The sequence below is a fragment of the Pygocentrus nattereri genome, chromosome 15, assembly GCF_015220715.1.
Source record: "Pygocentrus nattereri isolate fPygNat1 chromosome 15, fPygNat1.pri, whole genome shotgun sequence".
NCBI lineage: Eukaryota > Metazoa > Chordata > Actinopteri > Characiformes > Serrasalmidae > Pygocentrus > Pygocentrus nattereri.
Genome location: NC_051225.1, coordinates 23,248,620 through 23,272,874, shown reverse-complemented (window position 1 = coordinate 23,272,874; position 24,255 = coordinate 23,248,620). Strand labels below are relative to the sequence as shown.

At 38.1% G+C, this 24,255-nt stretch overlaps 2 protein-coding genes across 3 annotated transcripts in view; both read right to left on the bottom strand.

The window, feature by feature from the left end:
- The window catches only part of pla2r1 (phospholipase A2 receptor 1), a 41,620-nt gene extending 24,915 nt beyond the window's left edge, over positions 1 to 16,705 (bottom strand). Inside the window, 9 exon segments of the mRNA XM_017716656.2 lie at positions 3,635 to 3,745; positions 3,928 to 4,085; positions 4,410 to 4,598; positions 6,209 to 6,361; positions 6,510 to 6,623; positions 6,792 to 6,956; positions 9,744 to 9,917; positions 10,922 to 11,305; positions 16,393 to 16,705. Of these exon segments, the coding sequence (XP_017572145.2) occupies positions 3,635 to 3,745; positions 3,928 to 4,085; positions 4,410 to 4,598; positions 6,209 to 6,361; positions 6,510 to 6,623; positions 6,792 to 6,956; positions 9,744 to 9,917; positions 10,922 to 11,305; positions 16,393 to 16,534 (1,590 nt within the window). The 5' untranslated portion in view covers positions 16,535 to 16,705.
- Positions 16,706 to 17,317: 612 nt separating this feature from the next.
- Positions 17,318 to 24,255, bottom strand: part of itgb6 (integrin, beta 6) — a 28,965-nt gene continuing 22,027 nt past the window's right edge. For both annotated transcript variants that reach the window (XM_037545481.1, XM_017716661.2), the window contains exons 15-17: positions 21,011 to 21,124; positions 19,950 to 20,116; positions 17,318 to 18,412 (exon numbers count right to left, since the gene is read on the bottom strand). In XM_037545481.1, the coding sequence (XP_037401378.1) occupies positions 18,323 to 18,412; positions 19,950 to 20,116; positions 21,011 to 21,124 (371 nt within the window). In that variant the 3' untranslated portion in view covers positions 17,318 to 18,322. The remainder of the gene's footprint in view (positions 18,413 to 19,949; positions 20,117 to 21,010; positions 21,125 to 24,255) is intronic.

The following is a 24,255-nucleotide window of genomic DNA, read 5'->3' as shown; positions in this document are numbered from 1 at the left end:
ACAGCCAATCCTGTTTGCTGAACTGTATTCTGTTAACTTCTGGGTGATGCCAGTCTGTTTTGTTGTCCTGCCATCACACTTTCCGACAAAGCACTTGCTTAAAGGCAGCAAGAGAGTCAGAACTTAACTGCACCTCAGATATCATCTTATGGAAGTTACCTAATATATCCATTTTCTGTTTTGTAAGCTGGTGGAAAAACTTTGTCATTTTAGCTGCTGATGTAAAGTGTGTTACTTAGCAACCAGTATTAGTGGAATGATACAGTTACTATGAAGAACATCCAGAGTAAAAAATGAGAAGTCAGCTCAACTTAGAAGTACAAGGTAACTGATAGCACAGCTTTTTTTATTAACTGACCTGGGGGACACTGGAGTTCACTCAACTTAATCGTCTTAGTTTAGTCAAATGTTAGTAGTTTTACTGAGTCAGGAGAAAAATGTGTTTGTTTTGTGAGCTTTTCGAACGACATCATACAACTTTAGGTATAAATGTCTCACACAACAACTCAAAAAGAAGGTCTAGCTTCTGACAAAAGTAGATTTGACTCTTAATGATCAAGTTTGTCTGCTTGGGTCCGCATGCAATTACACATTTCCACCAAATTCTCAAACCTTACACAGTGTAGCTTTAATTTTGCATTAAATACAGAATTTTATTGATGTGTGCCGTATGTGTGTATATTAATATTTTACGTTGAAAGTGGCTCAGCCAATGAGATTTTTAAACCATAACTATCTGTTTTACACTGATGTTTTCAAAGAGAGAGTGTGTCTGTGTGTAGGAAGGAAAATGCCAGCGGGCCAGGGCACGACCCTGCACATGAATGGAACAACTAACAGAATACTGCTTTTGTATGTGTGTGTGTGTGTGTGTGTGTGTGTGTGTGTGCCTTTCTTCTCTGGGCATGTTGCTGCCCATGTCAGTTTCTCATTCTCCAGGCGGGTGAGTCAAAAGGCCAATTTCCTGTCCAATAAAGGCTGAGGCTGACACATGTAAGTCTCTGAATCAGGCCGTTGTTCTCTGACCTGTTGACCTTGCCCTGTTCACACCTTTACCGTGACTGGTTTCTGTTTGAGACTTGACTATTTTGCAATATCAAATTGACAGAACAGGTTTAAGAGGTTTCAAGAAACTGACACTGACATTGACGCTGTTTTGCTTTCATGCTTGTTTTGTTTCTAGGTGCCTTTTTTACTTGAGGCTTTCATTAAAAAACTGACCTTTAAAGGACTTTAAAGCCCCCATCAATATGGCTTCAAATGTTCTTCCATTATTAAAGATATGATGTGGAGTCATAGTTAATTCAAGAAATCTATATAAATGAACACATTTCAACACTGGGTAAATACTCCAAACTGCTACCTGCTCAAAATTGTGTGGGCATGTCAGAACTTATAATGATTGACAGTGGCATCTCCCTGGCAGCGTAAACAACATAGCACTAGTGATGGAATAACATAAAACTAAGCTAACATACCATTTAATTCCTACACTGTATGGACTGCACTTTCATAAATGAAGTTAATTAGGATCTTTCAACAGATGGCTACTGCAAATAGGAAGCAGCATCCAACTACAAACAACGGTGTAGTAAACGTTCATAAGAAGAAGAGTAAAATTTAGAAAAAAATAACCTATTTACTGGGAATTTTGGCTGAGACTCTGCACAGTGAGGGAGTAGCCACTTTATGTGATGGAGAGGTTTACATATTACATACGTGTAACTGGTACTTTGTCAGATCTGTCATCACCTGTGCCAAAGTTAATCCCAACCAATGAAAATCAAAAATCTCATTAAAACATACAGATAAAAAAACTGTAGATAAAAGCTAGAAGAACATCATGCAAATGAGTATACATAGATGGAAAAGAAGACGATTACTTACCCCAAGTGTAGTCAATCAGCCAAGGCATGTTTTTTGTACAAAGTTTGATTCTTTAGCTTTGTGCAGGAGCTATGAGGCTAATGTAGCTCATAAGTAATGGAAGCTCTTACTTCAGCAAATAACACTGCAAGCTTAAAAATGTACTACTGCAAATCTAAAGTGCCTTGTTTGTGTGGTTTCTGAGACAGTTTCAATAAAAATGAACAAAGTCAGTTAGCTTTCCTTTAGTTTTATTTCTTGTATCATCTGACATTTTAGGCACAATTATGTTTATTTTATTTTGCTTATATTCACAGAGGTGGACGAAGTACACAAATCATGTACTTGAGTTAAAGTAGAGACACCCAAGGTAAAATACTACTCCAGTAAAAGTAGAAGTCCTTACTCTAGACCTCCACTTGAGTAAATGTATTTGCCTTCAAATGTACTTAATTATCGAAAGTAAAAGTACTAAAAGATTAATTATGACTCCAGTGTCCTGTTATCATTTTTGTAACAAGACTCACTTCATGAACTCTTTTTAGGTGAAAATACTCCAGTGTCACTCTTGGTAAACCAGTCTTTTAATAGAATGTCATTAATTAGTGACGCTGACATCTATTAAAATGATCATAAGCACAAAACACTGAGGGCAAACAGTTTCCATCAGGGAGAACCGAGTGGCTCTGAAATCACTTTTACAAACAGGCAAGGTTTCAGTTTAAGATTACTTTGTAAATTAGATACAAGCTGAAAGAAAAACTTGCTTTAAACACAAGTTCACAAATAAGTTTTCCTTTACTGTATTGATCTGTAGGTATAAACTAACTGAAACTAATTTACTATAAAATGAAAGTGTTTGTATGAATTCAGAAAAAAAAGAAACGTGCCAGTCACAACTGCGTATGTGGACATATTTCTATATTGTGGTCTATTTACACAAAGTTAGGTTCCATCATTTAGGTGACGTATGTGCTCCCAAATGTTTACACTGCTGCGCTGACGTTGAACCGTGTGCTTGCACTGGGTCGGTATGACCAACAGGTCAAAACAAGCTCAGAACAAATTGACCACTGTGCCATGATTGGTGCTCTTGATTTGCACTTCTTTTGTTTTGACATGTTATGTTTTTATAGACACAAAAACCAAAAGCAACGACAGATTTCTCAAAGTGTAGTGGAGTGAAAAGTAAGATATTTGACTTTAAAATGTAGTGGAGTGAAAGTTAAAAGTCGCTCAAAATGGAAAAGTAAAGTAGAGATACACGAAAAAATTACTTAAGTACAGTAACGAACTACATTTACTTAGTTACTGTCCACCACTGTATATTCATTTATATAGTTAATTTTTCTATTTGTATATATATTTTTTTTAAAATATGAATGTCATTAATGTCAAATATGTATCTTTTATTGTTACTTTATCATTTTTACTTCTCTTATGTTTGCCTTTTTCCTCATAAAGCACTCTGAGCTGCATGTTAATGTTCCAAAGGTGCTACATGAATAAGGTCCACCTCAAATTTAGGCATGCAGTGTGTATGATGTTAATTAGTGGAGTACAGGTGGAGGATAACTTTTTGTTAGCTACAATTAAATTCACTTGTAGCTACAATTCAAAACTAAAGAAGAAAACCCTGGATATCTACCATGTCTTGACAGTTCAATCACATTTAAAATAAGGAATATTGTGTAAATTTCATTTCTTGTACAACTAGCACTTTTAATCATGAATCCTATTCTGCATTTTTGTGGCGCGTGTGAGATACCTCTGGGCAACCTTCGTCCCATTCTCCTGTTGCGTGAAAGGGTACAAGACCTGACGTCCGACATAAGGCTGGATGCTTCTTGTCACAGTCCTCAAGCTGCCAGTTACCACCCTAACGCACACAGGTGAGATGAATATTCTATTCAGATGATTCTATGTTTTGTCATTTTTTGCATTTATATTTTGCTTTTAGTATTCATCAGTGCTGTCTCCCTGAGGTCTTAAAAGCCCAATTTAAATAAAATGTTTAATTATTATTGTTGTTATTTTTTATCTGCCTTCTTTCCAGCTTACCTTCCTGTTGGCAGTGACACACAGGCGCCTCTCTTCATTGTGAAGAGATGGCTCTTGCCAGTGCCAAGATGTAAAAGTGACCGGTGAGCGATCTGACCATTCGACTGCTGGAGAATCAGCCTCAATGAACAAGCCAATCCATACCTTTGGGTCAGAAGCTGGAACATAAACAAACACACACAGCACAGAGAGTGTGTCCATTAAACTTTGATAAATGTGCAAATCTTGAAATCTTGCATATTTTGTGCTGATAAACAATTGAAAACAATGTCTTCAGGTTTGCTTTTTACAGTATATCATTGTGAATTTTACAGTGAAGTCTTAAGATTGGACTTTATATCCCAGAAATCATAGCAAAAAGCAATAAAACATAACCTAAGAAAACATTGTTATTTTAGTGTTTAGACTGCAACAATGCTAACAAACAGCTAATATAATCTTTTAATTGACTTTTTATCATTTTATGAAGGATGCAAGCAAACCGTTAACAATGAGCGCCAGCAGCAGCTCCAGCTCAGAGAGGGAATGGATGGAGGTTAGTTGTGCTCCGAGAGCACTGCAGGTATTGGAGGCATTATCCCAGCTACTCCTCTCAGACACATACTGGTAACAGAAGCCATTATGGTCAAACCAACCATCTGGACACACAGTCTGCTTGAACTGCCAGTTATCTAAGAGACAGACAGAGAGACAGAGCAGAGCAGAATTGGAACACATTTTAATTCTGCAGTACAAATTTCAGTGCTTGTGTGTACATGCAGAGAGGTCCTGGATTCAGACTCTAGGTAGGCCAGCGGTTGAGCAAAATTCACAGCCTTGGTCTGTTCTCTCCCATCAGGGTAGTTACTAAAGTCTGATGATGCTTCATTTGATAATCAGAGTATCTTGCTGTGATGGGTTACTTTGATGAGGAAAAGGACGCTGTGTCCTTTCAGCAGAGCTGCTCTGCAAGCATCATTCTGACGTAAGCTATTTCATGGTAAGATGTATTATCTAACAAAAATAGACAGCTATAATCATTTGACATGCTAATTACTTTTCACAGCCGAATACAACCATGTGTGTTGCAGGCTAGATTCATAAAATTCATAGAATCCAAGGCCAAGTGGAATATGTTTGCACTCAAACTACGTAATGCAGCCTTTTAGTTCATTACATTACCTTATACTGTGCTGTCCAGCTAGCTTTCTAATCATTAGACTCATGTGTAATCTGTAGCAAGGGTAGCATAAATTAATAACTTATATGGCCTTTCTTCATTAAATATTGTACTTATTTACATTACTTTTTTACAAAAAGTCAAATGTGTAAATCCTTCCCTGATGAATTAATAAAACACAGCAGTTGCTGCTGTTGTATTTTAATAATGTGGAAATAATGTATAGATTCAGTTGTAAAGAGGTACAGATGTACAACGCATCACTTTTTAAGTTGTTATAATAAAGTAGCGCTATTTCATTTTGTTCTGAGCAGAATACCACCCCAGTAAATTCTCTGGGTCTAACCTACCATCTCTTTCAACAAGTTCTAGCTACCCTCCCAATTTATTCACAAGCAGGCAACCTATTCACAAAAAGACACAGATGTATTGCCTGTTACAATGCTTCTATGTTTTTTTACATTTGGCTTTCAGCAGATTGATTTAGGTTTAGTTTTTGACACTAAATGCAATGAGTTGACAACGAAAGCCTTAAATAGCCAAACAGACTGGCTAGTTAGCTAATCTGACATGTTAAGTGTGACTTCTTAGATTTACTTTTAGTAAAGCATTCTCCCTCCCACGACTAGTTACAGTTGCCATGTTGCAATTAGTCAGTCATGTTTAGGGGCAGGTTTTAGTAAAGTGTCTGTGGAAATGCCAACAGAAAGGTTACTCTTCATGCTCAGAATCATTCAGCCATACAGTGGAGAAGAAGTTGTAATTTTGCCACCACTATAATCATTTTGCTATAGTATATAATTACAAAATGAATTTAAAGTAATTAAGTTAAATTCCAAAATGAATTACATTTATTTCACATACATAATGTATGAGTAGGTTTAAATTTATTTTTTCATTTGTGTCAATTTCAAACAATGATAAAAACATGGCAAAATGTAAAGCATACATTTTCTTGCCACAAATGAATTTACAAGTTTACAGCCCACAATTTTGACATAATTTTTTCCACTTATAGAAATGATTCATGTACAAATATGGCATGCTTTTGTTAAACAAATTGTTTGGCTGATTTAATATAATTCAGTGATATAAATGAGCTCAGAAGATTTGGGTTGTTACCAAGAGGTTCAGCTCTCCTGCTGATGTTGGGGGTCTTCTTACAGATGTAAGGCAGAGCAGACTCACAAGACAGACTCTGCCAGTGCCCACGCCCCAGAGCAGAGTTGAACACGCCACACAGCTGACCCTGCTGCACCGCCGTCGACGGTATGTCTGACCAGAGAGCAGAAAAGGAAAGAGGACGAGTATTAAGATGCATAGAACCTATTAGCATTAGGCTCTTAGTCCAGTGGTGCATATACACAGATATACAGCAAACAAAACAAAAATTCAATGTAAAGGAAAGACCCTTCTCTCTAACCTGGCATGTACTGCAGCAGAGCCAGGGGATACCCATCTGACCACTGCCACCCCCCTGTATCAGCCAGGTGGTTCAGTCCAGTCCAGACGATCACGCCCATGTCTGCAAGTCTTTCTGTGGAGAGACATCTCACAGTCATTTTGGCCTCAGACACCAAGACATCCAATTAGACACATAGACGAGCACTGTCAAGACATGTTTATGTTTTTTTTTTTGTTAAAAAGTTTGGTGTGTATACGCACACGTGTGTGTGTGTGTGTGTATGTTTGTGTGTGTGAGCACCTCTGATGTAGCTGTGCTCTGCAGTGTGTGTGATGGAGAGCAGGCTGCCTCCCTGTGACTGGCAGGAGGTCAGCGCTTGGCTCCAGGTGAGGAGAGAGTATAGGTTAAACTGGTAACAGGCCTTCAGGTCACCACTGCTCTCCCACAGTTGACCACAACCAGACACTGAAAAAAAGCACAACACACAGCCAATCATGCTATGGTGATTCACAACCCAGTATTGCCAATATGTGCTGAGTGGCACTGATCAAATTAAATATCAAAAATATATCACACTTTTAATGATATTCACGTTTGCATTGATAATGTTAATGAATCTGAATATGACAGGGAATATAACAGAATCCATGCATCATAAGTACTGCCAGGATTTTTTTTAAATACTGACAGAGCCTATTTTAATGTTTTCTTCTGTTTCTCTACATCTTTACATTTAACTGTAAATATAATAAACAGACAGAACACCATTTCCAGAAAGGGAACTTTTCTTCTCTTTAGTTATATATTTCACATCAGTGGACAGATATTTTATTGTTTCTTGTTCCCTCATTAGCTATTTAATTTCCCTCTTCTCACAGAGTAAACTGCTGCAAGTTGTTCCTGTTTGTACTAAAAGACAGCCGAAAAGCCCATGACAGATACTTTGTGCTTTGCTGTTGCAAATGTTAAAACTGTTTCAAGTATGCTGTCTGATGTCAGAAACATTGTTTTACAAAAGTTCTGAGATAAGGGGTGTTCTGAGGTGTCTTATCACGTTATTGTGGTAGAGTGGACTCGAAGTGGCCTTTAGGTTACCGTGTTGGCATGTTTGGAAAAGGTTCGAGCAGAAGGCTGGTTAAAATATTCTCTTGCCCTGTTTCTTTACTGCACACATTATCAAAAATCCAAACAGCACTATAAAAGGTCCATCACCATGGTACTCGCACACAATTATTTTTACACACACACACACAAAGAAACACACAAAAAAAACCTCAACTGCAAGACAGGCATTTTGGTATGCTCCTGTGATGTTCTCACTTAATTTCCCTATCTAATTCAGGGTGAATATCAGCAGCAAGACTAACCATCTTACTTGCAGCAGTTCAACCTCATAACTAGATGGGGCCTCTCATTAAATACCCCCTCCCAGTGGACCAAACCAAAGTTATATTCAGGTATTCGTAAGGCAAAACAGTCATGTTCCCACTCACAGTACACACATATTCAGCACACACCTCAAGTACGTCTCTAGTAATGTCATTCATAGCCAGTGTTCAATATTTGCAATTAATTCATTAACAGTTTTGTTTTTCATTCTCCCCAGGTCGAACCGTGCTCCACCTGTCCCTGTGTCTCTCCCAGCCCCGCAGACCTACAAGGGGACTGAATGACTCGTGCTGTCACTCTTTCCAGGAAACAGGTAAGTAACTGTCGCTTTACATTATTAAAATAAATGGCTTAGTCATACCTTTGTCTCTTTCAGTCTTGTTCATGGCTATTGGTGATGTGCTAGACCACCTAGCATCATCACAGTTATGTATAAATATATAAATACTGGAATACTTGGAAATACTGGTCCTTTTGGAAAATGATGTATGTATATATATATATATATATATATATATATATATATATATATAACTGCATATATACTGCTGCTGTTGGATCAAAATCTCATATATCTCCAAAATGGTAACTTTACAGGAGAAGGTAAAAACATACTCTACTGTCAATGGAAGTCAATGGAACCAGACGTCTTTCCAAGTCATTTTGGCCCGTTTGTTTTGATCCATTCATCATGAAATTCATACACAATGTAAAGGGCAAAGGGCATTTTCAGATTATGTCAGAAACTGAAAAACGGCAAAAATGGAGATATGAGGTTTTCTTCCGACAGCAACGAGATATATAAGCATATATATATATATATATATATATATAAAATATGCCAAAAAATCTGCTTATTCAGTGCATCCCTGGGCTTCATCATGCTGTTCATAATACTTCTTTTTGATGGACTTAAAAAAAAAAAACACCAAGGAAAGTTTTGAACACTGAGACAAAAAACAGGACATCTGGAACAATGTGGCTTCGACATATGATTCCAAAGTTAAATATTTTGGGCACAGTAACAGAACACATACTTGGCGCAAACAAAACACAGCATTTAAGCACAAGCACCTCATACCAGGTGGAAATGTCTTGGTTTGGGGCTGTTTTGCTGCAGCAGGACCTGACAAGCTCTCCATCGCAGAATTCACTATGAATTCCTTATTGTATCAAAGTGTCACGCATCCAACTAACTCCCGAACAGACTTCTTTCATCACTTTTTGGCCTGTATCTCGATTATGATTTTGTCTTTTATCCTTTTTGAATTCTAGAGATTAAAAATCTCTTTTATTGCGATCATGCAACATGACAATGACCCAAAACATTCCAGTAAACGCACCAAGGAATGGCTCAAAAGAAATAAATGGAGAGTTCTACTGGCCACGTCAAAGCCCAGATCTTAATTCTACTGAGTTGCTACAGGTAATTTGAAACGGTGGCTATGCATGCAAGAACCCCTTCAAACTTCACACAACTGAAAGAATTCTGCACGGAGGAGTGGGGAAAAATGTTGTCCTGGTCAATGTCAGACTGGTTGACTGTTTTAGCCAAAGAGGGAAATACCAGCTATTAGGTCATGGGGTGTCCTCACTTTTCTCCCTAGTAGGAACTGCCATCTTTTTTGTTAAATAAATGACACAGTCACAGTTTCATTGTTTTTGAAAAGGTACGCAATTACATCACCATCTACAGATATTGGTTAAAAGAAGATCAAATACAGATTTATCGATATTTCATAAAAAAGAGCTAAAATTTACTGGAGTGTCCTAACTTTTTCATATTACTGTATGACAACAAATGAAGATTTGGAATACAATCTGCTTAGACTGAAGTGTGCAACTGTATACAGACTTGCGTACCTGCAGTTGGGCAAAAGCCCCACTTCTCGTCCTGATCATAGCGACTGGTGGTAGCACACCACAGATGCAGGTCCTCTCGGCCCTCTGAGGTGCAGTCCCAGTACCACTTGCTGTTGTACTGGAAGGGCAGGGCACAAGGCATACCGTGGGCATTCCCCAGCAGAGTGTGGATGTCTGCCAACACAGAAAAACCCACATAACTAAAACACAGCTGTTCAGCACAGCCGCAAATAGTATGTCCTAGTCATTAGAACAATAGAAACTTCTTCAGTAAGATCAAAAAGCTCCAATTTCACAGTTTCCTGAAGAGTGAGCACTCTGACTGTCCACACACATTAACATAGTCTGACAAATGTGCACCATTTCACACATCACTATGTAGTTTTCTCCCAGTCATATGGAAACATCATATTACACCTCAGATCACAATAACTGAGAACACACTATCTGTGCATTGTAGTGATTTCTCTATATTGTAGGATCCAGGGATACTGCAGAGGAGCAGCATGTTAAAAAGTTGTGTCTTTCTGTAATTCAGCAGAACAGAATGTGCTACGTCCTGTGAGTAATGCAAAACAGCACTAAACCAGGGGTGCAGGAGTGGGCATAGCCCCTCTCACTCAGAAGCCATACTCTTCCAGTGCACACTCGCTCTCTTCACTCACCATTTCAAACAGCTCAGCTAACCATCAGTCCATGGTAGACAAGGCTGCTTGTTATTAGCCAATTTTTTCTTAGGCCAGAGTGGCTTTTCAATTAAGTAAGATAACATAACATGTCTATTTGCTAACACTTTACATACATTCTGCAACACCCTTCCATAATAATCAAATATGAAGAGTTAATGTTCTCTAAATGATTTATTTTTCAAGCTGTTATTTAGACAACTAATCTGGCCCAAGGGTGGTTTAAACACCTGAAACGGTGAGTGCTGAAGAGTGCTGACATCACAACAAGGGGATAAAATGTGGGAGATTTAGTATTATTCCTAGTATAACACGGTCAAAAGTATTGTTGCAAACACCTACGTGAAATACAGTTTTTTTCAGAATAAAACCTGCTTAGTCTTTAACATGTTAAGTTATTGCAAATGAGTAAAATATTCTAATTTCCACTTAAAACATTTAAGTGTCCCCAAATGTTTCATTGCTTGTCAGTCGCCCGTTTGTCCGACTTGCCTTCATAAGGGTAAGCACAGGGTGCCTCTCCAGCCGCCCCATAGATCCTCCACTCATGCAGGATGCCTTTATTAACCACAACTTTAGAGTCCTTTACTGAGAGCTTGTTGTGGGTGGCTCCGTACAGTATGTTGCCTCGACAGCGCCACCACATGGTGTGGACCGGAATGTCACATTCAAAAATGCCCACTTCAGGCAGATGCCGGGTGGTAGCATTGACGCCCAGGCACTGGCTGGTGCCCAGGTTGTAGAGCCGATGGCGGGAAACCCACTTCCAAAGCAGGGCAGCAGTGGGACGTTCACAGCTGGTCAGAGAGAGACCAGAGGAGTCAGCATGGAGACAACTCTGCTGGGATACACTCTCAAGACGGAAAACACCTTTATCTGAGACAAACAAACACACACAGCAAATTTAGTAACTGAAAAACAGCAAGGAGAAGCCAAAGATCATCTTAATATTTAATGTATGTTAAGTTTTAAATGCAGGAGGGTTAGGTGAAGCGCGTCAATTAAAATCAGCACATTTTAAAGGATGGTAGGGAAAAAAGTGTATATATATATATATATATATATATATGCATATACACTTCATACATACACATATTGCACATAAAAGCACATAACATACACACAGTTATACATACATAAAAGCACTTCACACTGGCCATTAAATATATATGTCTCTATATATGTATATTTACTATATTTACAAAAGTATTCACTTGTCTGCCTTCACACGCATATGAACTTGAGTGAAATCCCATTCTTAATCCATAGGGTTTAATATGATGGCGGCCCACCCTTTGCAGCTATAACAGCTTCAACTCTTCTGGGAAGGCTTTCCATAAGGGTTAGGTGTGTTTATATGGCCCATTCTTTCACAAATGTTTACAGAAGCAATGTGCATGCCTAGGTGCTTGGTTTTTACAACTGTGGACATGGAAGTGATTGGAACACCTGAATTCAATTATTTGGATCGGTGAGTGAATACTTTTGGAAATATAGTGTATCTGTGCATCAAATTGGTATTGGATGATAATCAATGAGTATCTTACATCTCTAGGTGCACATTTAATGTTAATAATATGCACACTTAAGACACACAGTTATTTTCAACTCTTTGAATTTCCATGTTGTGTTGTTGACACATCCTCTACAGGAAACAAACTTAAGTATGGCATTTTTGTGCACACTTTAGTGCACAATCTCTATTTACTAAGCTTAACATATTGGGAAAATAACAGGTAAAATATTAAATGTGCAAAACTTTTTCACAGGTCACAATTCATGACTTATTTTTAAATAAAATAACCAGTAACCATACATCAAAATGTTCAGAAGTGTGTTCTCTGTAGAAGACATGTACTTTCACTTCAATGTGAAGTAATGCTTTTTAAACATAGATATTTTCAGGTCTGTCCAGCTCTGGTACTTAAGGGCCTTAGTTCAGCAGAGCTTCGTCATTTCACTGTACAAAGACACCTGATTCGACTCAACAGTTTAATTATCAGGTTTAGTAGGTATGTTTATGAGATATATTAAGATATTTGAGATATTTGAGACATTTCTAAACTGTGTTGGACTGCAGCAATTTAGGTCCAGAAGTGGACACCTCAGCTCTATCCAAAAAAATACATTACATACCACAAAACAAAAAGTGTTTTCACCTTAGACCATGTAGTATTGTATTTGCAAGAAAGCGCTGATGTAAAGAATTATTTAAAAAATGACTTCCTGATGACTTGAGGCAGGATATGCTGACCAGGTCAGACAAAAAATAAAAGCACCAGTCTGAAAAGTCAAAAACGCTCCGTCTCTCTGAGAAGCCAATAGGCCTGAGAGTGAACTGGCTGTCTCTGCTCCAGCAGTGGGAAAAGCTCTTCTTAAAGAGTATTCCATGGTCATTTAGATGCAGGCCCATGTTAGATGATGAGAGCAAGTGTTATTGGAGAATGGGAGCCATTGAAGAGCAGTGAGGTATCAGACAGGCCTGATAATACACTGCACAGATAGAAAGATAATGCAGATGGTTCACATTTCGCTTTACCAAAAAGGAGCCTAATATTTCAGAGCTCTGGAAGCCGACCTGGGGTGAAGGTCTTTGTGGACGATGACATGAAAGAGTAACTGAATACATGGAACAGTGACGAATACACAAAGTGGCACCACTTCAAAGTGGAGTTCTATATGCAAAGCTCTGTAAAAAAAAGTCTGTCCTGGAAAGTAAAACCATCCGAGTTTTGACCATATTTCAAACCAATATTTATGTTTTTATTGTACTTCCAGAAAATGTTTAGGCGACACTGGGTTACTTTGCTAAAATGACATTCTATTCATTTTTCTGTATTTGCATTTTCTGTATTTTTTTTTACCTCAAATAACTGAATATTAAATTTATATACTTGCTAATCCAGGTGGGTTTAATCACAATTTGCACATTTTACAAAAGATTATACATCTGCAACAGACTTGTATATAAAAATGTTAGATAACAGCATTGTCTCACAATCCCCATATCGGTGAATCCTTAATAGGGGTGGGCAATATGATGATATTTATCGTTGTTGTCTTAAAATACATCACAATATGGTTTCTGGCACATATTGTGTATATTATTACCACTTAAAGCTGCATTGTATATGTTAATTATTAAAACTGAGAGAAGCATTTAGAATTATTCAAACTGAGAGAGCATTACTGAGTCAAGACAAAATAAAACACGCTAAAATATTAATAATATAAAAATTCCTATATGAAATATAAAATACTACAGTATTTGAATTTTAATACAATTCACTTTTTTTTCTTCTTTTCCAGTTTATTTACTAAAAAATCAGAAAAATATTGCAATGTGTATCACTGTGTATCATGAAAATGTTTTGATATCACCCACCCCCCAATCCTTACTATTACTTCTTATTAGGATGCTATTGTAAGACTATTCTACACAAAATTGTAATACATTTATTTACATAAACCAGTGCAATAATATTTCAGTCTCCTATAGCTTGATAAAATGACTTTATATCCTTACAACATATTAGCAATTACCACAGGCAGTACATCTGAAGCATTTCTATGTACTTAGTTAAAGAAGAGAAAAGCTGCTGACTCATAACAGATGCCACCTGGCAGCTGCTGAAATAAGTTGAGTCAATAGGTTTTCTGTTCTTTTCTAACTATAGGAAAGTTATTGTCATAATTAATCATATGTTCCTGATGTGGCAGACGGAGATTAAATAGGGAAGCGTTCCTGAGGGCCAAAGTCCAGCACAGTTTGGTGATTTCCCTGCTCTAGCACACCACATAAACCTGATAATTAACTCACGTGTTGAATCAGGTGTGCTTGAGGAAAATCACCAAAGTGCACAGGAACCAGCCCTCCAGGACTGGAGTTCCCCACCCATGTCTAGAAAAAGGTTACAACAGCCTTACAATCAAGCAAAACACCCTGCAACTGTTTTACTTGATTTTATTCAACTTATCAATATAATTTTGGTAAGTTTTAGTTATTATTTCACTTCTGTTATTATTTATATTAATTGCCTTATTACCACATTGTTTTATATCTGTTTTTTAATGTATTTTATCCTTATTCGATGTGTATTAAGATGTTACACTGTTGCACTTTTAATGTTTTATTGATTGTTTTTTTCCTATCAAATTTAATATTCGGATTATTATGACTTTTTTTAAGGGTCTGATATGTTTGTACATTCCAATTTCTCAATCCATGTTTTCTATATTGGCCTGGCCTCACTGTAAATGAGGGTCTCCCCCATTGTACTGAGAGTTTAAATAAAGGTTGGTTGGTTGACTGACTGACTGACTGATTGATTGATATAATATATAATAAGAAGCATTAGATATATGGCCTACATTTAAGATGCTTTCACCCACTGCTTTCACCAACCACAAGGTAACACTTCTTGCAGTGCTGCCAAACAAGAGTTTTTCAATGGAGCTGTCTTTCAACGCAAGTCTGTGGCATTAACAAGATCTCCAGATGAGGAGACGTCCTCGGGCCTGCCTCTCTATCTCTCTCTGCACTAAGCAACATTCTTAGAATTCTAGGAAATCAACATGGGCAATCAGTGCCTTAACTACATAAATTGGCTTCCTGGTCATCTAAAAAGTGCTCTCAGAAAACTTAAAGCTGTGTTTTGAGGTTTTGGATGACTTGGTAAACAGCTGACTCATGTGAAGTGAAATCATGCACATTACTGAAACCGCATAAGCTCAGTGGAACATGCCAGGACCTGCGACACAAGCTGTGTCTGTGTGGGGTGCGGAAGAGAATCTGTTTCCATGCAAATATTCCCCTGTATCTTTCAGTTTGCCTCGGCTGGCCCTTTTTGGGTCTCCCTTTGCAAAGCAGCCGAGTTACTGGCCGAACTCCAGATACCCACCGAGCCTTTCAGTCCAGAGGGCAGAGACCACGGTTCAGCCTCATGGACTTAATTTGATGAGACACTTATAAAGGGCGTTCTTGATGAGCGGTTTTCTGGCCTACACTCTTAAAAAAAGATGGTTCTACAAGGGTTCTTTAGTAAAGAGAATGATTCTGTTTAGAACTATGAGTGCTATTTCAAACCATTTCTTTGAATGGTGAAATGGTTCTTCAGACTGATGGAAAACGTGTTGTATATGGTTCTATACGGCACTACGAAGGGTTCTTCAATTGCCAAGCTGTGAAGCTTGATCTCAACCCTTTTCAGTTCTATACTGAACCATATACAACACAATCTGCGTCAATCTGAAGAACAATTTCACTATGCCAAGAACCACGTGTAATTATGTAATTGTTATTGCTATAATGTTATTGTAATTATTATTATTATATATATATATATATATATATATATATATATATATATATATATATATATATATATCAGCATAGACTACACAGTTTCCATCCATGGCATTAGCAGCAGGTACTGACAAATAACATCAATAACAGCTTTTTAAACGAGCTTTTTACACTAAACGACTCTGAAACGCATTGCATGCACTTTTTGAGAAGATCATATCTGGCATGAGGCTATCATGTGATCTGCTGTGGCCTATCAGTGTATAGACGAGGGTTTCCTCGCTGTGTGTTTCAACATCACCCTGTAAAAACAAGTGTCTCGCCCTCAGTCCATAGTTTTATCGACGTTAAGTTTCAGTCAGAGATAAGGGAGGTGCGTGGTGTTCGTTTACCACCACACAAGCCTGGTAACACAGGAGAAACTTTATCTTAGAGAGGAATGAGCCACTTTATCGCAGTTCTCGAGCAAGCGGACTGTAGACTATGCGCTGTACGTGCTAATAGGTTCTTCAGTCCACAACCGATTCGCTAGAGTCTGACTGACAGACGGTTAGCGTGTTAGGCTATACGTTAGGCTACTCAACGACGACCAAAAAAACATAAACAAAGTACAACAGTTGTCTGGTATGTCGTGCTTTTTTGTGCAGAACGAACTCACTGTGCAGCTCGGCAAGACGACTTCTGTCCAAAACTTCATATTCTGTAACAGCATGGCCGTAGCTGTTCATAAGCAGCGCCGCACAGATGGTAAAAATCGCTCCCTTGGACAGTGAGCGAACACTTAAACGGGGTCCTCGCATTTCCACAGCCGTCTGAAGAGAGAGCGCATTCCGGACGACTGCAGCCTGGCTTCTCTCTTTTTTCCTTTCTCGCAATTTTCCGCAAGTTCTGGCTCTTCTACGTCACGCAGCTCTCCGGAGCAGCTAAAGTATTTCTGCTCCCTCCGACACAGCGGTTCTGGGCGGGTTCCACTCGCATCATGTGCCACTGGCCCGAAAGTAACGCTGGAGTAACCCCTTCCACGGCTTTCATAGCTGCACTACAGGAATGTTGGTACTGCTCGCATTTCAAGCTTCGCACTAAAACTAGCATTAACTTTGTTATAAGTCTGTAATGTAATATCAAACATAGCACCATGACAGTAACGCTCACATCTTTTTTAATTGTTTTTTTTTTTTCCAGCAGTGTCACTACAATAACCAGCATGCATTACGCATTACATGTTAATTTATGGATCACATGCACTTATGGACAGATGAAAACAAATAAAGAGGAGATATTCTGCGTCCTGGCTGTATTGGCTTTGGCTTCCTTTTTCATTAGCCAACAGGAAATAAACAAACAAACAAATAAATAAATATTTTGAAACAGCCTATCAACGCTCTAGTACTTTCTCAAAAGCCCCTTCCACTTTCAAAATACATCATCACAAGTTTTTCCTAGTCCTAAAGCTGTTAAATCTCACTCCCACGATGGTTGTGGCATCGCTATAGGAGGTGAGGAAGCTTGTTTACAACAAATACAGTGATGGTTACATTTTTAATTGTTGAGTCCCTTTACAGAAAAAGTGAACTTGAGACGTATGCTTGACCCAGCAAAAACTTTATTCAACATTAAAAAGTTAAGTTATTAAATCACAGCTCAAGGCTCAGCCTCAGTGACTAGTTTCACAAACCCATGAAAAAAATACACATCACACAATATAAAAAACGTACGGAACTACTATGAAACAACTATTATGTCCAGTGCTGCTCAGACTTTCAGTAATTGCAGTAGCATATATTAAGTCACAGTCATATGCAGAATTTTCAGCATGCCTGATTAAAATACAACGAGCTGTAAATGCTGTAATAATTGTCTATTCAAAGCAGGTCATCTCAGCTGTAAGGAGCTGTATTAGGGCCTTACTTTACTCCTATAGTACATAAAAAAGAAAAATTTGGTACCTCATGTCAAGATGAGGAACGAACTCTAAATAGTACCACTGCCTTTTAACCAAAAAGAAAAATTAGTTGATCTCGTCAGGAGGCTAAGATTTGGTTGTAAGTTTGACAATCTACAGGAATGCATTAACACAGGCTTCATTTTTAAAAAGTTTACCCTCTCTACTTCAGTGCTGTGACTTGTGCTTTTCCAATATCTCTGCTCAGACAACAATCTACAGTACAAACATACAAATTGAAAAGATCATAAAAGGCTCTGTATGGACAATATTACGAGTACACTCATACAGCAATATAAACTTTTTAAAACAGTTATAACAGTAAAGTTATTTCTGTTGTTAAATTACAAGATTTCTCAATATCATGTACAATAATGACTGTCTTTTTCAGTCCTGAAGGTTGCCAATAATTCTGTATCTGACTGTATTTGAATTTTCAAAACTGTTTAGCAGCAAATGTGTAATATAAACGATTTCACAATGCATTTTATGACATGTAAACATCACTGAAAATAATTACCACTGAAAAAGTCAAGTCTTTCACGTGCACTCTCACACACACACACACACACGCACGCATGCACGCACACATTCCATGAACAGTGGTCTACATTCTGTACATCAAATCAATTTGACAAATGCTTATTCAACATATATCAACTTTCTGTCGACCTGTATTTTTATATGCCACATTCTTAAATGTTGATGTTGAACTTCTGAAAAGAGGGTTTGTGCCCTGTAAAGAGAAATATGGCACAAAATATACAGCTTAGAAATAATCAGCGCAATAATGTGTGATAAACAAACATATATTGCCAGTTACAAAGGAATCTGTAGATCTCTGAAGTCAGGTAATCATTCTGTAGTCAGTAGCCACGTTTACATGCAGCCTAGTAATCCATTAATAATCCAACTAATAACTCAACTGGTATACGTCCATGTAAGCCTCAAATGGAATAGTCTAGTCTGATTGAGGCCATTTGGAATACAATTTCTATCCCATTGAACGAGGTGGATAATCCCGTAAATAATCTGATAAAGAGAAGAATAATAGCCACATAAACACCTGTAATTGATTACTTTCCCAATCAGAACTTGTAAATCTGCTCTGCATGTGCATCGCATCATAGCGAAAGTTTATAAAGTTCAACATGGCGGGAGCAAAAACTGGTCTGCAGAGGAGAAGAAATTTACGCTGTGAACTTTGGTGTCCACCTTATGCGTCTCAAAAAAAAAGACTTCTCACTGCTTCCTTAATAAGTATATGTGAAGAACGTCTTTCTGAGTCTGACATATTTAAAGCAATTTAAAACACAAGCGCACCAACAGAAAACTCTTCTCACTCGGACTGGACCTCACATGATGTTCACTGTCATGGTAACGTTTCCTCTGAGTGGTACTCCATTTTGGATCAGATTACTTGTAGCGTGCATGTAAACAAAGATGTTCCATCATGTTCCAACAGTCTTGAATAGACTGTGCATATAAACCCCTCAGTCCAAATCTGTAATCGGAATGTATTCAACTGGACTGGTAAAAATCTTTGCATGTAAAATGTATAATGCATGTCTTGTCCATATTAGAAACTCTGGGTCTTTGCAGTTTACCTCTGAGAAAAGTTAGTATCATTTTTGATACTCGTGTTCACCCTGTAGTAAACTGACATGTTCCAAACTCAAGACATTTCATCCTGTGTATATTTTCCCCATATATAGAATAATGCTACATAAATGCTACAAGCAAGCTAACACTGCTGCGCACTGAAATGAAGTTGCAGGTAAATTGCTTTTAAACTTCTATAACTAAACTTATTACACTATTATATAACAACACCAGCAACACACTGTAGGCTATCACTACCAAAGCTACCTAACCACCACATTTGACACAGCTTGCTGGCTTGTATGGGAAATTTTGCAGAAGTGGCCAGTCTTGTAATGTCCATTCATTGTGCATCAGTGTTAGCTTGCATGTACAATATTCATATTTTGGCACTTTAATGACTTGATGACCAGAACAGATAGTTAACATATCTGGGATGTTCAGAGGAAAAATACACCTGCTGGAAAACTTATTGGCATTGGAACATTTTAGTTTACCACAGAGTGCAATAGCTGCCATTTTCCAAAATACAATTTTATACATAATTTTCCCATAAAGACACCCAGCGCAGACACGGAACAAACCTACAGAATGATAACACAACTTCAGAGGTATGTTACTCAGTATCAACAGCCCAAAACTCTCTGGGACAAAAACAATGAATAACTTACTGATTGCCATTTTGCTTTAGCTCTCTCTGCTTCAAACTTGGCAACCTCTTTTCGGTCGTGGACGGACACGAGAAGCTTCCAGACCACCAGGAGTGTGATGCCAATTGTGAGTACAGACATACAGACACCCAGAGCAATCATCGCGATGTTTGGGGCCTTGGGACATTCTGGAGAACAATCAGACACACACACACAAACACCAACATATAAAAAGCCCAGTTTTAGTACTGAATATTTGAGTGTTTTGTGTACTGTACTGTGCATAGGCTGACCCAACACTCACAAACCCAATTCTGAGCAGCCACTGATATGAAATTGTAAAGGTGTCCTAAAATGAGAGTCATGGGAATGTATGGGTATTACATATTACAATGAGGAATGCTTCTGCATTGCAAAATAAATGTGTCTTGCCATTGCCTAGCTTTTTGCTACATAGCTGTTTGCTATAATTCAAACTATAATGGTGTAAATTTCAATACAGAATATGTACGTGTAAACTGTATCACCAACACAGCTCTTGATCTCTTCTGGGAGACAAAGTTACATACTACAATCTGCGTAGTATGTAATCGAAGCTAACAAGGCATTTTAACCCCTGCAAATCCCAGACTTATTGCTCAGTAATTACAGGGACTTTAGTGTAAACTGGTTAAGCTATTCATAGGATATAGAAGTGTGTAATAAAACTTTGGGCCCACCAGAGGGCCATGGCCATGTAAGGGCTTAACACATAAAGCATCAAAACTCAAATCAAATCTCAATCTCAGAATCTAAATTTGTGTATTGTTATACAAAAATCTATATGTAAAGATCTGTAAAAAAAAAACACTTTCTAGCTCCATGCGAGTTAAGTAAATTGGCCCCATAATGAATTTAAATGAAAGTTAAGTTAAAAATACTTGATGTATTTAAAATGAACTTACAACATACATCACTAATGGATTATAGGTAGGTTATGTATGTAGCTAAGTGTCCTCACTAGTCAGAGTATACCCACTACTTCAAGCTTGACTACATCACTGCATGGTGGGGTTTGTAAATGGGGGTGAGGGTTCTCTTACCAAGCCAGGGCTTGTAGACAGTGTTGCCCTTATCACTGGTCGCCAAAGCAAAGGAGATCAGACATTCATTCTCGTTCTGAAGAGTACACAAAACGGCACGACTCTCTTCAAAATCTGACAAGAGAAAACACAGCTTTAATCTGTGGGCTTAATCTATACAGATAGCTGTATGCAACAGTTTGGGCACCTTGGCCAAATTACAAATTTTGTTTTTTAAAGTGAGAAGAAGAAAATACAACCTCTGCAACCTCTAGTACTACTACTACAACTACTTTTTATCTGAAATAACATTTTCTATAAATGTAAACGTAAATGCACATTTACTTCATGTTTGATTGACTTGAAAGATAAAAAAAATAAACAGCAATTGTGGCATATGCAAATGTTTGTTCTGAATCGAATTTAAATCAAATCTCTAAATACTCAGTTTGACCAGTCAGATTTATTTATTTATTTATTTGATTGATTGATTGATTGATTGATATTTGGAGCATAATGCTTCTTTACGTCAACAAGAAACTTGCCCTGCCATAAACAGATATGCACACCTGAAAGGTTATTATTACAACCAGTGTTGATGTTGGAGCAAAGGCCTGACCTTAGAAATTCTATTTGGTCACTTGTACCTTGCAGGGTGGACATTCAGTCTACATGCAACTTCCCCTTGCAGAATCCTATTCATTTCAACAGAGAGCTCTGCTTCATTGCGTTGTTCAGCAGTTCTCAACTTGATGCAAAATAGTGCAGTCATTGCATTGCATGTAATCAATCAGGTAATGGTAGCTTGGTAGACATTAGTTTGGATGTAGTTTACATGGTTGGAGGGGGAAGCAAAAGAAAATTTAACTCATATAGAGCTTGTAGGTTACTTGCTAAGGAGCTGGCTCTCTAGTGAGACAGAGTGAGCTATCTTTTTAAACTTGTATGAATGACTGATGCACTTAGCACTTAGAAAACAATGTCTTTTAACCTCCTAAATGTTTTAGTCGCATAGTATAAGTATTTTAGTCTCATTGCAAGCGTCTGTGCAACAACTAACAACAACTAACATCATTCCCACATATGTTCTGTATGGTTCCTTCATTTCCATAAAGCTATAGCAGAGAGCTTACCAGCAGAGAGCATGGAAGGCCCGGCGCGGCAGAATGCAGCAACAGAAAATGCAAGTGGATGTGTATCATTGGATAAGTACATTGCTTGCTATAGACTTGATATAACCTACTACACATGCAACCAATTTTCTGATTCCAAAACTCAGATTATAGAATGATGGCAAATTTCACAACTGAAAATCAACCCCTTTTGATTTCCCCTTCTGCTTTCGTCACCCCTCTGAATACCTTTCCTCGATGGAATCTCTCGACACAGGATCTGTGACGCACTCTACTAAGCCCTTACAACTCACAGTTATTCATTATAAAACTACCACCTTTCTGGCCTCCAGTCACTAAGTCACAATTATTAAAGAACTTCAGTGGTTACAAAACCATTTTATGTCCTGGATGTCCTTGGTCCAAGTGTGTCCTAGTGAAGCCCTAGTGTGATCTTTACAATGTTTTTAAACCTGTGTATTCTTCTAGTGGTCCCCTTTTTTTGTGCAAATGCACAGGTGATGCCTAAAGGTGATGCCTGAAAAGGGAAGGATATAAAAAATTCCACTAAAATGTCATTATGAAATGGCAATTAGATGGAATTGTAGAAGTCAAGCCAAGATCTGGACTGAAGCAATACCCTCACGTGACAGCAAAGGGCCCGCAGAAAGATTTAGCTGACAGAGGAGAAGAGCACCCGCAGAAAGATTTAACTGACAGAAGAGAAGAGCACCATTCTACTGTGTAGCGCTGCTTGTACTAACATGATCTGCATGGTAGAGTGATCGAAAGGAAATTTCACTTGCAACCTCATCACAAAATGCCTTGGGCTTGTCCGGCAGCTAGTGGTATAGGAAGGTTCGGAGTGTTGCTCCTATAGCAGGACAATGATCCAAAACATACCCCAAAAAGCATCATTAGCTACTCCAAAAATATGAGCTGAAGCTTTGGAACCCTCACAGTCACCAAACTTAAATATCATTGAAAATCTGTGGGTAGATCTTACGGGTACACATGCTGTCCATGCAAGACAGCCCAAGAATATTACAGAACTAGAAGCATTCTGCAAGGAAAAGTGTGTGAAAATTTCTGAAAGAAGAGGAAGACTTCTAGCTGGCTACAAAAAAGTGTCAAAAAGGGGTATGAGTAATGTACAGTATCCAAAAGTTTCCCATTGCCTTTTATTTAATTTTGTTCTACACTTTAAGTAAATCAAAGACAAAGACAAAGAATTCTTTATGTCACTCATGATGTTACTTTGACCTGATTAAGGATCCATGACAGCCTCTAGACTCCATCAAGCAAGAATGAAACCGAACACCATTACCTTCCCTTGCTCACAAGCTATATACGTGTGATATTACACTGTGCAAAATGGAACACTTTTTACTTTTATCATGGTAAGAAGATACAGCTCTCATCTTTTCAGGCTTTCAGTGATGTCCTCATCAAAAGCTGATACTGCTTTGTGTCTTTCTATTGAATCTCTCAGCTGGAGACTAAAGACGTAGTCTCTCATTGCCCTCACCAACTGAGAACTACAATGGCAGTGTCTCTGCTAAGAGACGTGAGGGTCCTGTTCACTCAATGAAGCTCAACAATAGCCTTGTCTGGAGGACAGGCTAAGTGACATGTATGTCTTTGTTGAGTGTCAAGAGGCTAATCTAAAGGGACAGTGTCTGTGAGTGGGATGCATGTATGTGTTTATGTGTGTGTGTGTGTGTGTGTGTGTTTTTATCCCAAAGATGTTTTCAGACAGCAGTTCAAATCTGATTTCTTGGCATAACCGTAAAATCTTTCGGCAGACTGACAATCAGACATTTACATAAAACCTTTTCCAATGAGATTGAAGCCACACTTGTATGCTGCTATGCTGCTATAAATCTCATTCAAATCAGATCTCTGGACACTCAGCTTGACCAGTCGATATGAAAATACAAACACGGTGTGACCACATACATCAGATTTGGTCACTTGTACCTTGCAATGCAGACACTCATTCTAAGTGTAATTGTGGTGTAAAGATTTGCTATAACCTACTGAGCATGGGCCCTTGAGCATTTTCAGATTACAGAACTCTGGATTCATAGTTCAAGTTCTATGGAGTTTCACCAATGAAAATTGACATCTTTGGAGTTCCCCTTCTACTTCAGT